The sequence below is a fragment of the Sphaeramia orbicularis genome, chromosome 6 (genome assembly GCF_902148855.1).
Source record: "Sphaeramia orbicularis chromosome 6, fSphaOr1.1, whole genome shotgun sequence".
In the NCBI taxonomy this organism is placed as follows: domain Eukaryota; kingdom Metazoa; phylum Chordata; class Actinopteri; order Kurtiformes; family Apogonidae; genus Sphaeramia; species Sphaeramia orbicularis.
Window position 1 is genome coordinate 32,026,243 of NC_043962.1, and position 18,972 is coordinate 32,045,214.

General features: G+C 37.4%; 1 protein-coding gene and 1 long non-coding RNA gene across 2 annotated transcripts in view; one reads left to right on the plus strand and one right to left on the minus strand.

Annotated features, from left to right (window-relative positions):
- The window catches only part of cadps2 (Ca++-dependent secretion activator 2), a 308,305-nt gene that overhangs the window by 183,670 nt on the left and 105,663 nt on the right, over positions 1-18,972 (minus strand). Inside the window, exon 3 of the mRNA XM_030137611.1 lies at positions 10,088-10,420. Within this exon, the coding sequence (XP_029993471.1) occupies positions 10,088-10,420 (333 nt within the window). The remainder of the gene's footprint in view (positions 1-10,087; positions 10,421-18,972) is intronic.
- Positions 1,668-17,965, plus strand: LOC115421652 (uncharacterized). The gene is made up of 3 exons (XR_003935707.1): positions 1,668-1,728; positions 13,507-13,517; positions 17,944-17,965. It is a non-coding gene; the product is annotated as an uncharacterized LOC115421652 (long non-coding RNA).

Consider the following 18,972-nt stretch of genomic DNA (forward strand, 5'->3'; position numbering starts at 1 on the left):
AATCTACAATATATATAGTCATGAAAATAAAGAAAAACCAGGTGAGTCCAAACTTTTGACTGGTAGTATATACACGATTCTTATACAGATCTGAGATAATTTTGGAAATGGATGATCTTTACCTAAGTTCTAACCATATCTTTGCCCGAGGGGGTCTTGCTATACTCTGTTAATACCACTATTAAGACTGAAACTGCCAAAGACTCAGAAAGCTGCTGCCTGTGAAGTGGTTAACTCTTTAATATGGTCATAACTGCTGAAGATGCTCAGCTGTGTTATGTATACGGCCACTGAAATTAATGGTTATCATCTCAGCAGCTGATCTCAACACCTGGACTCCCCCTCCTCCTCAGCTGCAGCTCCACCTCTGCTCTATTTTTACCTCCCTCCATCTTTTGCATTACCGGAGCTACACACACCTCCCTGTACCCCGCTAATATCTCAGCACTTTGAATTTTTATCCTCTGAAGGACCCGGATGAACCGAATGACAAAGGAGGATTTCATGAACCTGAGAGGCTCCAACAGGAAGTTAGAGCTCAATCAGATGCAGACGTTTTCTCATTTATACTCATAATACTGTCAGCACATGCAGTTGAGGTCGGGTGTTTACATCAACCTCTGCTAAACGCATTCAATCGTTTCATTGCTGTATATATTTCCTACAGTTAGAAGATGATGTGAAATTCCAGAGTGATATTATTCATTTTTCCACCACCTGAGAGGGTCAGACTTTTCATTTAAAAACTGTGTGTTAAAATGAAAGCAATCTCTGTCTAGACAAGCATTTTACTCACATTTCAGGAATAATCTCTCTCCACTCTAACACACCTGAAACTCTCCTCCTATCACCAGGGGAGAACATAATACTGCTGGACATGGGAATAGTCACAAATTGCTTGAGTAATAGCTTACCTCCTGTGAATGCAGGATTAAACTGCACAACAGCTGTTATTAAGGACAACAAACATAAGCATTTCTCTAATACAGTATCCATGATCAATTATATATTTACTTACATATACTTATCTATATTTATGTACTATGTTTATACTAGTACAAGTATAAACATAGTGGCAGAAGAAGAAGAAGAAATTAGCATTAGGAACAAAACAGAATAGCACAGAAAAGAATAAAATAGAATAGGAATTGAACTGAATTGAACCCTAAATATTATTTAGGCGATTTAGGAAATGTCTTGTTTTCCTCTGAAAAGCTTGATGTAAAAGGGCCTTGAAGACTTAGTCACATAGGGATTGATTGATAACACCCAAATATCAGTGTGACCAAAGTTTACTGTTCACAAAAATGGACTAAAATTGACTTCAGATTGGGCTAAGGCCATTTTCAGACTGGGTATCTGAGTACATTAGGCCCCAAAGCCCACTTAATTTTATCCACGTGAATGTAAACATTCCATGCTCGAGTACCGTACCCGAGTCCATCTGAGAAGGTAGTCCTGGGTACAGACTGTGTGGATTCTAGTACGAAACGTTGCTGTGTGAAAGCAATCTGTACCCGAGACCGGATGTGACCTTATCACCACTCCGACAATGGAATTGACCAAGTCACCACGAGACCATAGATAGTGCTCCTGTTGTCTCCTGAAAAAGCCTCGGATCCGCACGGCACGAAAATCGCCATATTGACTGAATCACTCAGTGATAAATCAGGGACAATGAAGGTCGCTCTTCTTCTCTTTGCCTCAAAGAGGCTAACAAATAAAAAAGTATTGCCTGTGAACAGAACAATCGTTCAGTTGATGATGTAAGGGTTTGCCACTTCTACGTTTGTTGGATAGCTACAGAATTCCTTCCACACCACCACCTACTGTTTCAGCCCTGTAACACTCACTCATTCTCGGGCATGGGCCATGGTATGTGCTTGTGAACGTAACATCTCCTGGAAAGGTGTGATTGTATCCAGTTACAGCACGGATCCGAATACCCAATGTGAACACTTTAACTTTTCTTGCTAGGAGTCATTTGGGGGAAAACCTAAAGAAATATAACAAGACACTAAAATTCCCAAACCTTAGACAGCCGCACATTCACCTGCAGAGACAATAGTGCACAAGTATAACCTCCAAAGAACTACAAAGACATTGCATACTTCAGGAGGGAGATGGGAACTGACTGACTGAGATGAATGGAGTTTGATGTGACAGGTTCAAAAGCATCTCAAGAAAACCATATTTGAAATGGTAAAGATGATGGAAGTTACTGGTCCAGAAATATCTTCATCCACTATGAAGACAGCGCCGTATCAACAAGACATAAAAGACTATTCCCCAAAGAGGACGTGACTAATGCAAGGCCAGTGCTATAAAGTACAGCTCAAGTTTGCAAATGAGCACTGTGGAAGTTATTACCCAGTGGTTCCCAACCTTTTTTGGCTCCTGACCCCATTTTAGCATCACAATTTTCTGGCGACCCAAGACATTCAAAACAGAGCCTTTTTTTTTTTTGCTAAAATTAATTTGTTTTTGATCATGTAATAGTTTGCTGTACTATGTTGCAAATAATCGTTAATTTTAGACGACATTTAGTCTATATAATGTATATTATTATGGACGAAGGCAGAAAAGCCAGGTGTAGATTACTGCACAAAGTGAGAATTTTATTTTCCTTGGTCAGGATATGTACAGTCAGTCCAGCTGGGATTTACAAGGCTGACAATTAATACTGAACAAACAAGAACTCAAACTATGAATTATGAAAGAGCTGCAGCATCTGAAACTGACCACAATGAACATTTGAAAGATAAACAGTACCACAGTGCTTCAGTTTCAGCTTCAGTTTGTCATGTCTTCTATGTATTGTGATTGTTCCTGTCAACTCACCATAATTTTTTTTTATTAGTAAGTTTATTTATTTATTTTTTATCTATTACTAGAAATTTCAGGCGAGCCCATTTTAATTCCAGGTGACCCCACGTGGGTCCAGACCCCAAGGTTGAAAAACACTGATATTACCTTTAATTGTACGTACACACTTTACAGCGAAGGCCACAAATATTGGGTATATTGTGGAATAAAATAATAAAATGCTTTAACTAAATGAAAAGAGTTAAAGTGTGAAGAACACACAGATCCAAATAAAAAATAAGTATACATAAAAAGTCAGAATTTTGACTTCTTTTATGTACTATGCATGTTTCAATTGTATTTTCACACAATACCATAATTAAAGAAGTAAAGTTACTGAAATCCCTGATTGTAAGCCTTGCTCTTTTTCCCCTTAACTCTCAGACACATCTTGACATTTGTCCTGTTGGTAAGAGCGACTTTACAAAAGAATGGGTGGGAGTAAAAGAAAACGAACACAGATCAGTGAAATGTCTCAGTGAAAAAGTACAGATGTTCATATTAAACACGAATAACATCCTGATGACACAGATGACACTTTATAACAAGTTTTTCATCTTTTTTAATCATTTCTTTTCTTGTCTCTCCTATTGTATAATTCTTCAACCTTCCTTTTCCATGTGTGGCCTCTAATGAAACAGGACAATAAAAGAAACAGTCTTGGCAACAGACACATTCTGTTGTTATACAGGCAAGAATGAGTTCTTAATGGGCTGTGAAGTAATCTGTAAGTGGAAGCTATTTATGTTCACAGTCGCTTACAGAAAAAGAAATCAACAACTGAGGTGCTTTTGTATCTGTGGGTGAGTTTCAGACGTTGGCAAGACTACAATTCAAAATCACCAAAAAAGAACTGATTTTCTAACTTTATCTGATCATTTTTAAATACTTTTCCGCCTACTGTGGACTTAAAGTAAAATTCCACCCTATTTTATTGCGTCTACTTGTCAGTTATACTAAATCCAATCATTTCATTTTCATTCATTTCATTCATTTATTTTACTTATTATTTTCTTATATTATTTATACAGACGCACACTCCAACTCTCAATTGACTGAGGTTCTTCAGATCTAACTAAAGAGCTCAGCATATTTTTATTGCTACATATATTCATCCCAATTTAAAAGAACAGTTCAATGCAGCAGAAAAAGAGTAGAATAAGCCCCTTTAAAGTTTATTCTCAAAAATTATATACCAAGGAAAACACAGTGGAAGTTCTGGGTGCAAAAACTGACAAAAGTTTAGTAAGACCTGAAGTACAGCCTGACTGATTAATCAGTCAGGCTGTACTTCACATCAGGTAGGATTATAGCGTATCACCAATTTATTAACATCGGTTAATATGTAACTGATGTATTAACTTTTATGCTGCTGGGAGATTCTGTCGTTCTGCTCCTGTGTCTGTCTGTACTGCTATCCCCCTCCTAGCTCCAACAATCACAGACCGCTATCCCCCCAGCTCCGACAATCACAAACTGTTACCCCCCCACACACATACACAATCTTACAAACTATTCACACCCCATCCCAGTTCTGCGCTTTCACTCTGCGGGTGCGCCTGGGTATTAATACTGTATATTAATTGTCATTTACATTTTAAAGAATGATTTACCAAACATGTATGTTAGTATGTTACTACTTATTAAATATAGACTCACATCTTCTCCCAAAAGTCTGCTCTCCCCAGTATAAAAAGTACCTCATCTACAACCCGTGGTTCCCCACGGGTCACATACTAGTCTAATATAAGACTATCATAGAGCGTTTTAAAGTTGTGTCAATTATCTTTGTAAGATAAACAAAGACACAACTGTTAATTCACATGTTCACCATTATCTAATGTAAGTCTATTGTATCCTGTGTAGATCAATGTTCTTATTTCATATATCAGCCAATATATCGGTTAACAGACAATACAAAGAATATCGGCCGATATATTGGATATCAGCTTTTTTTGCCCCCAATATCGGTATCGACATCAGCCCCAAAAATCCCATATCAGTCAGGCTCTAACCTGAAGCAATAAAAACAGTAATTTATAGAAGAATCATATTTATAAGATGTTTTTTAGTGTACTGAACAGAGACTGGATTATCTTTTTCAATACTGGAATAGTATATTAAAACATATATTCCCAATGCAGACATGTGTAACATGACATGACCTGAATCAGTGTCCAAAAGGACCAGATGTTTTTATTCTATTTCAGCCAAATGCTGATTCATCTTCTGTGACCTTAAAATCTGACCTTTAGGATTCAGCAGACTGAAGATGCCTAAAGTCCCCACAGGTCAAGTGACTGACTGAACAAAATGTGAATCCATCAGACTTGAAGGCTCAACATAGAGGTGGAGTTGAATGGCTATGTATTATAAACACCAGCAGGTCAGAGGTCAACAGTTCTTGACAGCCTTCAAGACACTTCCCCTGGTTTTATAGGAGAATTTAGACAGGCTTGCTGCTTTTGTTAATAAAAGAAAGAAAAAACATACTTAGAACCTGTGCTGAGCGCTAGAAGCACCCATATGAATTATTGTTTAAAATAACTTATAATTAATGTCATCATTTGACATGATGCCTCCGTATGAACATTAGATGTGCTGTGTGGATTCAACAGAAGCAGCGTTTTTATGGCTTTTTAGGCAGACTGCAGAGAAAACATGTCACATAGAGACTGCAAGTCTGATTTTATGGTTTTAATTTGCTCTCAAAAACATACTGTTTCAGCATCATCACTGCCTTTTGCACATTTGCAGTCCTCCCTTTGCAGTGGCATTAAATGACATGTAAGGTGTATCAACTACAAACCACGGATGGGTTAAATGCTGAGAATTCGTTTCACTATGAGAACAGTAAAGGTGAGCTTTAAATGAACTCAATGTAAACGTGAAAATGAACAAAAAAATACAGAAAAGCTGATCAGATCACGAAAGGAAAAGCTATAGAAAGGATGACATTGACCTAAAAGGGATACTTAGTCCAAGCAGTCAACCACTGAATTTGACTAGAACTGACTTCTTTTAAAAACTTTGCAGAGTCGCTACTGTACTTACCTGTTTTTGTGTCGAGATCAAGACAGGATAATTCACACATCACAAAATCATCACAACCTCTATTTTATACTAACATTATTCCCAAATAGAGCTGTTCAACGTCTGCTGATAATTCCTGTTTTTTTTTTTTTTTTTTTTTTTTTTTTTTTTTACATATTTCAACATATACGGCAGAAAAAATGCAGAGTCAGTGTTTTCCAATATCTTGCAGCCCTTTTATTACTAGAAGTATGAAGAGGAGCCCTGCAGAAATACATCTGCATCTATATTACTGCTGCTGCTGACATTACATCCTCTGTGTAAACAGCTGAGAAAAATACTACACTACATGGCTACTGGCTGTTGGAGAACCGACAGGAGAGTAGTGGAAACGTCAACACATAAGTCTGCAGGAAAATGAAAAACTGCACCAAGATAAGGAGTGATTGTCTATTACTGACCGAGGTATATAATCAAGAAAACACTACAGTAATCAATGATTTTCTAATTAATAAAAAGGAAGAAAATGTCAACAGCATGTAGTTTAAATTAATATGGTATTAATATGACCTGTGGGGAACCACGGGTCATATTAATACAGATATCTAAGGACTGAAGTTAGTAAATGCGTTGTTCCTGTTTTTAACTTCATTTCTCATGGTACTGCACTTCCCGTCAACCACCATGGGCATAGAAACATGATTATAAGGTTGCTGCATTCCAAAATTACTAATATCTCCCAAAATATTGGTCCTATCAACTAGGGCTGCTCGATTATAGAAAAAAAAAAATCACGATTATTTTAGCAATAATTGAAATCACGATTATTAAAAACGATTATTTGTTAACCTTAAAGTTGTTTATTTTTTTCTTGCAAAACAATGTAAGATATACTCTTTAAATATAAATAAAGCTTTTAACCATTAAAACAAAGTATGTTCACTTTTGTACGAAACAAAAAAATCTTTGAATGCAAATAAGTATACTGTAAATTCAAGTATGTTTCCTTTAGTAAACAAATAGTGCACTGGAATTAAACTGCTCTAGACTTGCCATAGAACTGGAGCAATAAAAAAAAAACTCACGTAAAGTGCAAATTATAAATTCAAGTATGTTCAATGTAGTATGAAACATAGTAAATTCAGTGGCGTGCCGTGAGGTTTCAGTTAGGTTAATACGGGAGTTGCAGCGTAAAGAGATTCGGAGACTGAAGACTGCATTGTGGACGAAGTTGTAGACGGAGTTTTTTTTTATGTGTTTTAGTTTTTCATAAGATTATGATAAAGGTCGCGGTGGTTAAACTTTAGATGGTTAAAAAGGTTTGCTGTGTTACCGGTCGGTGCGGACACAACTACGAAACACTTTTTGCATGTAATGGGTTTTTGCTCTTCATCAAACCCAAAGTGATTCCATACAATTGAATCTGACTTGCCTTTTTTGTTTACCAAGCACTTTTGCTGCGATTCTCCTGCTACTTTTCCAGACCGCTAGGTACAACTTTCCTCTTGGGGTGGACCTGCCGGCTAGCTGGAAACTGTAGCTTAGAGGGGGGCGGGGCGGAGCAGCTCATGGTAGCTTGCTTACGCATGAATTAAAACTCAAAATTAATAATCGTTTTTCTCGATTACATAATTTTTGTAATCGTTGCATGTAATAATCGAAATCGTAATTGAATTTCGATTAATTGCACAGCCCTACTATCAACTTGCAGAGATATTTAATGTGGAGATGGGACTATTCCTCGACTGTAGATACCAAATTGACCAGTTAAAAGTGTCTAAATTTCTTAGAACTGTGCAGATACACACACACACACATACACAGACACACACACACACACACACACACACACACACACACACACACACACACGCTCTGAGACCTTCCAGTATTATGATATAGATATTACGTCTCCATCTGAATGAATACTCACTCAGCTGATAGACATCAGGTTTTCAATGTTAATATTTAAACTTTCATTTTTTTAAGCTAATTTGATGGGATGGTCATCTTCAACCCAGCAGCTCATATCATTAACTGTGTCAAGACTCCACTACACGGCATCATGGGTTGTTACCATTACTGTGGCAAGGCTAGTGGATTTACTTTCCAACATTTATAGTGAACCACTGGAGTCTTACGACCTTTAGAAGTACTCTGTTGGATGACATACATTACAGTAGACCATGTTTGAATTGTAAGTTTATATATCAACAAGTTATAGATAGATATACTGCACCTGTTACGTTCGTTTTGCCATGTTACATTGTTCTATGATCTGTGTTGTCGTGGTATGTATTACTTAAATTAGAGCTGCACGATATATCATTTGAGCATCGTCATCGCGATGTATGTGTGCGCAATAGTCACATCCTGTGATGTTAGAGGCAAATGAACTCAACGTGTTCTCATCTAATTTCAAGGGAATCTGACACACACTGCATGCAGCGATCCACCAATCCCAGTCATTCTTAATCAGTTTGCCGAAGCAGACCACGCCCCTGTACATGGAGTGAGTCACTGGTAACGACGCAGCGTTTCTGCTGGTATGGTTTTACTGTGGCACAGAGCCACATCTTGCCCCCTCAAATGAAAGTTTGCAAAGCTTCAGGAGGTAGGGAAAAGCTAAATGAGCGTCGAGTTTCACTTTCACTTACGCAGGAGGAACAAAACAGACCAACCCATACCCCCTTAGTAACGTAAGTCAGACAGAAACCGGTTGAGCCCGCCCGCCTCCTGCCTGAAACGCACGTGCATGCACCCCCCCCCCCCCCCCCCCCCCCCCCGGCCAAATCGCGTGCTCAGTCTAAATAAAAAAACTCTAAATATAGAACAAACTTAACGCCATGTCATGCCACTATGGAAATGAAGCTATTTTACCAAAATTCTGCATTGAGATATAGAGCAGAATGGCAGAATCTGATCAGCGATGGGTAATTACAGCTGTCAAACAGATATTTAACCCCCTACCTGTATGAAAATGCCTATGATTTGCCAAAAACCTGAATATCACTGGTGCAGTCCAGGGTACACGCCGGTATGGTGTATTCCTACTTATTTTTCAGTCAGCATTGCATATACCTACTTCTAAATCCCCCTAATGTGCAACATTCAGTAGTATCTGAGCCAAATTGCTCATTTTTTCCCCTAGGATGGTGAAGATATGACCTGCCCTACTCTGCCTCTAATTGGCTAGTACTCGCTGCCTTCACTGATTAGATTGGTTAACTTTAGGCATGAGGACTGATGAGCCAATCAGAGGCAGAGTAGGGTGGGTCATGCAGAGGAAAATATTGCTAACTAGCGGTGGCCACCTCTGGAACCTGACTGGACTCCTCGGGTGCCCGTGCTACCCCTATTTGATTTGGAGGTCACTGCACGTCTTGTTGAAAGATCCGCGATTATTAGAAATGTGAACGAGAAAGGCAGAATAAATGTTTTTCAAGCGATATCACCACTGATGTGCTGTAAATTCATATATTTTTGTTCATTGTTAACTAAATATTGTTTTGTTGAATGATTTGACTTAACATGTTAAAAACAAAGAATTTATTCTAAAAATGATAATATTCAATATTTGTAGTGATATTTATATCTATCTAACAAAGTATGCTAAAGTAGTGTTCAGCTATTGAAAACCAAATGATTTAAATTTTACGACAGTGCACTTTTGAGTTTCTCTGATTGGTTTTGTTGTGTGGAAGAGAATGATTTGCACGATTTATTTAACGTGAAATATTAACAAGGATGCATTGTCAACTTCAGATTTGAAGTATTTTATTTAAATAAATGTTAAAAAAAATACCTGAAACATCAAGTTTGCCTCATGTTGAATACATATTAGTCATGCAGCTGCTTGTGTGACCAGTAATACCTACAAACTGCTCCTGATCAAGTCATGATAATTTTATAATAATGAGCAAATACTCCTGATGGATTTTTGGGTAAACTAAATAGAGTAGTTTTACATGTCACTGTTTCTATCCCAGGGCATGTTTCTGGACTACTTTTAAAAAATTAAAGGTACACAGGGAAGCTGCAGATGCACAAGTTTCAAATGCCCCCAAATCATTCCAATTATCATATTCTGAAAGACAATTATTGACCTTCTGCCCAATAACACTAAAAAAAAAGTGTTGAATTAAATAACAGAACATCCATTGTGTTTATATTCTGCATAGTGACTCACCTGGCAGGCATTGTACAGCAGCTGGTGTTCGAACTTGCGGATGCCGAGGATCTGCTGGAACATCTCGTACAGCTGCTCTTTGCTGAGGATCAGCTCTGACACTGCACTCAGGTGCGCTCGCTGGGGCTGACGCCTCATGTCTTCGTCGCCCCTGTAGATGGCGTCGTACTTGGCGATCCAGGAGCTCAGCACTGTCTCCTTGCTCAGGCCGTCAATCTCCGGGAGGCTGCGGACACGACGCTCGATGTTCTTCTTGAAGACTTCACGGAAGTCGTTGGCCGAACAGCCGCCGCTCTGAACCATCCTGGAAACACGTTCGCTCTTTAGGAAGCCCTGACAAAGACAAGAAAAAGGCAAGAATGAAAAACACTTGGTGCGAAAGGATAAAAAACATATGCATCAAAAAAAGACCCCAGGAAAACAAGTGAAATGGTGTCATATATTATTGTTGCATTAACGCTGCAAATTCTTATGTTAGAAATCACTAAATCATATTCAATCAAATTATCTGCATATTTGCTGGTTATTTTTTCACACCCCTTTATAATAAACCATTTTCATTCTAACTGCTGTACGTTTAAAAAAAAGTCTCTATGTTCACACATCATTGTGTAGTAGTATGTCCCAGCTATTAAAGATGGAAATTAATGTTACAAGCAATTTTTTTTACTTTTGACAAAAAATTTAGAAAATTTCAATTTTCAAGTATAATTTATAATGCAGTATTTCTAATATAAACCTCATGAACAATAACAGAATTGAATCTCTACAATTTTGACATCATTAAGTACAAGGACTGCAAGAAATAAGGAAAATCTGTTCAGGATTGTGATGACCAGTGCCAGATTTAGGTACAAGTTAAATAAACTACAGTTTAGGGCCTCATGATCTGCAGGACCTTAAAAAAAATCCAGATTTTTTTTAAACTCAATGTGTTGTCTTAAAATTAAAATTTTGTAAATAAATAATCTATAATTGTGGTGACTAGATAGCTGAATTATAGGTGATTTGTAATATTTGGCATCAGTGTTCCTTGTGTAAGTAGCCTATATATAATTCATGGAATTATAGTGCATATAATTGTGTTTAACCTCATGGGTGAACTGAGGCACTTCCACAATTATGTCAAGCAGAATTATCCTAGATAAGAACAAATTAAACAGAAAGATCTGTATGAAACCATCTTTCAAGACAAGATTCATTTAGTTTTCCCTAATATGGAAGCAATAATACAACTATATCTATGTCTGATGGCAACAAATTGTTCAGTAGAAAAATCCTTTTCACAGCTAAAGAGAATAAAAAAATGAGCTGAGAGCAACTGCGTCTCAAGAAAAATGATCTGCGCTTAGCATCATGTGCAGAGAAAGCAGTATGTTGTGTAGCCTATCTTCTGGTGACATAATCAATGATTGAGAAGAAAATGTTTTAAGTTCTCTAATCTAATATTCTCTAATATATTTTTTGCGCTTTTACAACACGATCTTTACAATTGAATATTATTAATAAAAATTAAAAGACAAAATAGCTTAAATGTTTCATAGGCATATATATTTTAAAGCTGTCTGAGGCCAGGTGGTGTAATTTAAAAGGGGTGGGGGCATCAGAGCTTTATACAGCTTAGGGCCTCACCAAGTCTGAATCTAGCCCTGGTGATGACAATATGATTTTTGATAAATTAATTAAACATAAAAATGATAACATACAAATAAACAAATACTGAACTGAGTGCCCTGTGCCTACTGAAAAAAGTGCTGTAAGAGATTATTTTGAACATAATATTACTCAGCTCACAAATGGCACCAACCAGTAAAACCAATTAAAGCTTTATTTTCACCTGATGGAAAACAACCACATAAATATTAATTAAAATTTGCAATTTATGATAACAATAATGTTTGAAATGATCTGTGAGGCTTTCAACTCCATCCAGCAAAGTGCAGAAAACTAGAATATGAGGGGGAAAATAAATAAAACAATATTCCATATTGATTACATTTCAGGAACTCTTCTGGATTCTGTTCCTTGCTCATGTGCATATTGTGTTGATGCTGGAAATAAAAACTCATCAGTCTGCACTGCAAAGCATTAAAAGTTGTAAAATATATCAATACAAGAAACACAAGTTCAACAATGTGTCCTCTATCCTCGCAATCAGCATCATCTCAATTAGAACAATCTACCAAGCAGGTTTCAGGTCAATCCACTCTCCAATTGCTGAGAAAATGGATTTAAAACATGAGGACTGACCAATGGATGGACAACCTTGTTATAAAGATGCATGAATGCCCCAAAAGAGGAGATTCTCTGTGCTAACCCTGAAAGATCATCCTGCCACCAATGTCAAATATCCATAAAATAACACCTGACTAAACAGCTTTGTACTGAGAATTAGCATCATCGACCCATGAGAGCGATAGACCCATGGAGCGTGATCCAGTGGCAGACGGAGAGGAAACGCCACAGAGGAGCTGAGAGAGTAACGACGTGTAACAAAAAAAATCAGTTTAATCTGAAGACTTTCAACAAGAGGGTGACGCAGATGAATTAAATGTGCTAAAAGAAAAAATAGCAGAACATGGCAGAACAAATCAGCAGGAAGTGATGTTGAGAGTGCTCTCAAATGGGATGAATAAAAATAAGAAAACAGTAAGTGGATAAAGTGGGAGGTGACGTACTGCAACATTTAACAGGAAGTAACAGAAATGTGATTGAGACCATCACATGGAGGGTGAGCATGACTGAAGAAAACTAGTTCGTAGTTCATATGGTTCATTTCAGTCATTTTTTGCTTAACATTAAAAACAAGTGGTGCAAGGCAAAACAAACCCCATCCCTCACACATATTTCACCCATTATAAATAAATGGGAAGATTTTAAAAATTCATAAAAAAAATTTAACTTTGACCTACTGGTCCCCAAAATGTAACGAAGTCCATTCTGGGTCACTGGCAATCTATAAAGTCAATTTGGTATGAATTCAACCAATCATTTTGCTGCTAGAGTGTTAACAAACAAACCAAACCAAAAAGTAGAAAAGCACACAGAGCACAGACCTCTGACAACCGCCTCCGATCACCACCAAAATGTAATCATTTCCTTGTGCCAGTATCAACATTTACTGAAAATTTCACCAAAATCCGTTCATAATTTTTTGAGTTATCTTGCTAACAGACAAACAAACAAACAAACAAACAAATAAACAAACCAACCCTGATGAAAACAAAACCTCTGCTGTCCTTGGCGGAGGTACCGGTATCCCTTGCCTCCCCTTCGGGGGTGGGGTAACAAATCACACGCCACAAAACAGATGGAAAGGCTAAAAACAGATGCAGTGAAAGTGCAAACTCAAATCCTTCAGAAAAGTGGCATCTCAAAAGATGATGAGATGGGTGAATTGCATGACAGCTACAGTTAAGGGTTTTTTTCTGTCTTTCAACAGTTATTTGTAGGTGGTGAACCTGCCTTTGATATGAGAACTGAGGAATAATGTCAGTGAATTAGAGTAAAGAACAGACTTTGCTTATCCTGTGGGAATACACCTCATGAAACACAGATGTGGGTGGTTAACTTCCCAATCACCAGAGCTCAATAGGTGATACACCTCCCATGTGAATAGGGCTTTATGCTCTATATGTTTTATTCCTTGTCATCAGTACAGTTCTTATCCAAGCTACATGAAGGCAATGTAACAAGAGAAGAAAAAGCTACTTTGTATTCTGATAACCAGAATTCAAACCATCTGACAAGCTGACATATTGTACCACCAATAAACCTTTTGCTTGTGTGAGTCATCAACAGATGGTAAAATACTCATTATTTAATAATGGTGAGTGCATGAAGATGGACTAATGGGGCAGCCAACAGCTCATTAAACAGCACAGATTATTTTTCCATGGCAGCATGATTACTGTTTTCAACAGGATGGATTGTTTTTGTATCTGAGCTGAAATGGTCATCAGAGGAACACAGTGTTGATGTTTCATTGTAGGAAAAAAGATCCTGCTACATGCAAATGGGTTCAACAAGCAGCATTAGCATCCACTTCACTGTGGAATAAAATGATCCACATGCTTCCAGTCACTGTCCAAACACCTACAGTGTGTATGGAACGTATTTAAACCTCTTACATTTTTCACTCTTTGTTATACTGCAGCCATTTGTTAAAATTATTGAAGTGAATTTTTTTTCCTTATTAATGTACACACCACCCCATTTTGACTGAAAACAATTGAATTGTAGACATTTTTGCAGATTTATTAAAAAAGAAAAAACTGAAATATCACACGGCCATAAGTATTCAGACCCTCTGCTGTGACACTGGTATATTTAACTCAGGTGCTGTCCATGTCTTCGGATCATCCTTCAGATGGGTCTACGCCTTCACTGGAGTCCAGCTGTGCTTAATTAAACTGATTGGACTTGATTAGGAAAGGCCCACACCTGTCTATTTCAGACCTTACAGCTCACAGCACAGTCCAAGGAACTGTCCCAGAGCTCAGAGACAGAACTGTGGTAAGGCACAGTTCTGGCCAAGGTTAGAAAAGAATTTCTGCTGCACTTAAGGATCCTCAGAGCACAGTGGCCTCCATAATCCTTAAATGGAAGATGTTTGGGACAATCTGAACCCTTCCTAGAACTGGCCGTCTGCCCAAACTGAGCAATCAGGGGAGAAGAGCATATGTGAGAGAGGTAAAGATGTACTTCAGAAAAGAAGAAATTTTTTTCTTTTCTAAAGACCCACGTTAACATGTGGCATGGATTTGCACATGTGTACACTGCACAATGCAGTATGAGCCCCATGGCTGCACTGTGGCATGTGTGCCACGAATGAATACTACTGATTCTGTGAGGGAGCAAGAAGTTGAACATGAGAAACATGCAGAGAAATGACTTTGGAAACATGTCAGAAAAATGTGTGTGTTTGAGTGTGTGGATATACAGTCATGTGGAAAAAGGCAGGATGCCCCCCTTTTACATCTTAGTTTTCTTCACCATATCTAGGTATCTGGGATTTGTATCTTTGTTTTAATTCTGCTAAAACGTGGAGAACATATACCTACAAAAATGAAACTAAAGAAATGCTTTTTAAAATGCGTTGGTAAATTCTAATAATTTATTTATGAGGAAAAAGTTGGGACATCCTTGTCTTCATTATTTCAAAGATAGTATCCTGAAAAAGCCTCTCTAACAATCTTCAACTGGTTTGCATCTGACCAGGTGCATTCATTCTTCATTTTAGGCACTGGAAAGAACAATGAACAGAAGAGTGTCCCAACTTTTCCTCCCAAATATAGTGAATTAACCATCATATTTTAAAAGGAATTTCTTTAGTTTCATCTCTTTTGGTGTATGTGCTCCATATCTTAGTACTGTTACAAAAAGAATCTGAATCCCAGATATTTATATGGTAAAGAAAACAAAGATTTAAAGGGGACAAACTTACTTTTTCATGTAGCTGTATGTGTGGAACATATTCTGAAATTGCACAAAAGCCAGTTTGTGAAAAGTCATGGTTTTATTTGCTAAATAAATAATCAAGCTCCAGAATGGATGTGTTGAATCAGAATGTGCTTAATCACTCTGTATCATGATTTGATGTGAATCGCATCACGTATCATTAATATATCAGATCGGAGATGCTTATTGTATGGGCCTTACAACTAAGATTCCCAACCTTATTGCACAGATTTGGTCAAGAAACACATGAAGGACTCCCAAACTATGAGACAAAAATCTCTGGTCTGATGAGACCAAGATTAAACTTTTTGGCCTTAATTCTAAGCGGTATGTGTGGAGAAAACCAGGCACTGCACATCACTTGCCCAATACAATCCCAACAGTGAAGCATGGCGGGGGCAGCATCATGCTGTGGGGGTGTTTTTCAGCTGTAGAGACAGGACCACTGTTTGCAATTGAAGAGAAGATGAATGCGGCCAAGTACAGAGATATCCTGGATAAAAACCTTTTCCAGACTTCTCTGGACCAGACTGGGCCTAAGGTTCACCTTCCAACAAGACAATGACCCTAAAAACACAGCTAAAATATCAAGTGGCCTCGGAACAACTCCGTGACTGTTGCTGAATGGCCCAGGCAGAGCTCAACAGGGTGCTTCTACTCAATACTGAGCAAAGGGTCTGAAAAGTTGTGACCATGTGATATTTCAGTTTTTCTTTTTTAATAAATCTGCAAAAATGTCTACAATTCTATTTTTTTCTGTCAAAATGGTGTGAGGAAAAATATTAACTTAACTGATTTTAGCAAATGGCTGCAATATAACAGTGAAAAATTTAAGGGGGTCTGAATACTTTGCTGCGGATAAATCGAATAAAAAGACCAAATTAGCGCTGTCCATCTCTATGTACTTTTTGATATTGAAGGAACGTGTAGATCACTGATGTGTTTCATAGTTTGTGAAAAACAATGCATCACAGAGTAGAAAGAAGATTTAGGATGTACATACACTTGACAGTAGTAGAATCAAATTGTTCCTTTAAAAGTGAAGTCAATGCAGATGCATCTTGAATTTTGAGGCCAAAATAAATGGTGGCTCAAAAATTGCCTGTGTCTCATAGGCTTACATTGAACTTATCTATGGAAATATCAAGTAATTATCTTGTGGTGTCTTTCTACTTGCACTGGCGTAGCAGTGGTCCTTTTAACATTTTTACTCCATTGATAAGATTTTACCACCACTAGAAGGTTGTCATTTTGGGCTTTTATTGACAAGCATGTTTGAGAGCTTTCTGACCTACCAAGATGGACTTTCAGAAACATTTTTCTTCTAAAATAGAATGTATTTTTTCCTGATGAAGAGCTTGGCTGTACTTACGTTGAATGAATTACACTGACAAGATCATCAAAGTAACTATTACACAATAGTTTAATGAAGTTTTTCATTTACTGTGTCAATAAGTCAGATTTGCACTAGCTCACCCATCAGCCCTCTTGGTTCCCAGCTCTATATTTTTTCTAAATATGGGCCCTGATGGCTCTAAATTGCCAACATGGTAAGTGTCAAATGCTCAGCTTCAGGCTTTAAGACATTATTCCAAACACCAATGGGTAATGTAGCCACTAGAACTGCACAATTAATGAAATCATATCTAAATGGTAATGTTAACCTGTGCAATAACCTAATAACAAAGGCAGACATTTCAATAAATAAAAGGAAATGTGCATATGTGAAATAGACAACCTATTCTGTATATTTAACCCACTTAATATCTACACCTTTAATAAAAGTGCAGTGCATGGTTCTATGATTAAAGACAGAATGAACAAACAAGTTAAAAGATCAGTGTTTTATGGGAATACTTTGGATTCAGTAATGCAAGCAGACTCATGATACCATGTGTTTATTACATTGGCAAATGAAAATCATGCCCAGAAAAGGACTTTTTTAGCCAAACTGTGCAGCCCTAGTAACTATGCCAATTTACTTTACAGTCTGTGAACTGAACATTGGATTTGTTATCAGAAAAACTGTGCAATATCCTAAAAATCCAAAGACCCAGGAAAGTAAAAGTTTTGGCTTTTATATATTAGATAATTGTCTTGATTGGAAACCTAATGCAACAGTTAGTTCAGATTCACTTATTATTCTATTTTTTTTTTTTTTTTTTTTTAAGTAAAGCCGTAGAATTCTTGTCGCCTACAGAGGACAAAAGTGCATTGCTGGGTCTTAGAAGGATATGACTTGACTTAATTTAAAACAATACAAGCTGCAGTTCATAAACAGTGTTTGTCTGCTCAGATTCATATATGTGGGCGAGACATTGAAGGAAGAAATGGTTTTAAGTGTATTTTTGGTGAAAAGTTCAAAATATGTATATCAAGTGAAAAACAAACCATAGATTTATTATTATTATTATTATTAGTATACCTACAGGAGAATGATACAGAATGGACAGAGTTCTTTTTGCAGAACTTGACAACAGCACAGTGAAGTTGACCTTTTGGATACAAAATGTCATCATTTCATCCTGTTACACTTTTGTGTGATGTTTTGTAATAATTGGTGGTTGACGCCTCTCTGGCCAAAACATGTTCCTTGACGTCAGAGTGTTTTTTTTTTCCTACACTATTGAGAGTAAGTGAAGAGTTATAATTGTAAGGGTGTGTGCTGTGTGTCTATATGTGTGTAAAGGTCACCTCCTCCTTGGTGGCTCTGAGCCTCCTGTCAGCCTGTCGGAGGCTCTGACCCCCCACTTGAACTCCCACCGAGCCCAGATCGATTTTTCACTGAGGTGAGCCTAAAACTGGAGGAAACCACTCGACTGGCTTCAGTCAGACTCAGGAGGAAGTGATGTTTGTAACAGTCACCAAAAAACGTATTATGACAGCCACAAGAATAAGTACCATTCCTCTGGAGCTAAATGGTGTGATCCTCAGCTCTGTGTGTATTTGCTGTAAGGGGGAATTTTTCATTTGTTAGAAATGGGATTCGGAGGTTTTAATACTTCAGGTTTCACTTCAGTCCCCTTTGAGGCTGTTTTTGTGCATATTACATCCAATTATTGAAAGTAAATTATGTATTTCAAACAGTACAAACTACTTGTTAATCTTACACATATAAATATTTCTTTTAATTATATATTTTCTTTACTAAAGGACCAATATGGAAGATATTCTTGTGCTAGTCTGCTTACATGAAATTTGTGTTGGAATCTGTGTTTTACTGACGGCCTGCTATTTTTGCTGTTAGCCACTACGTTTCTAAACTTTCCTGTTGGACACTGCTCAAGCTGCAGACAAGGACTTAAAAAATCATTTCAGAAATCGACAGTCACAGGAGACATTCAAATTTTGTGAGTTATCGTTTATGTAGGCAACAAAGACAGGCACTTGCTTAAAAATTGTGTTAACTAAAAGCAAACAAAGCT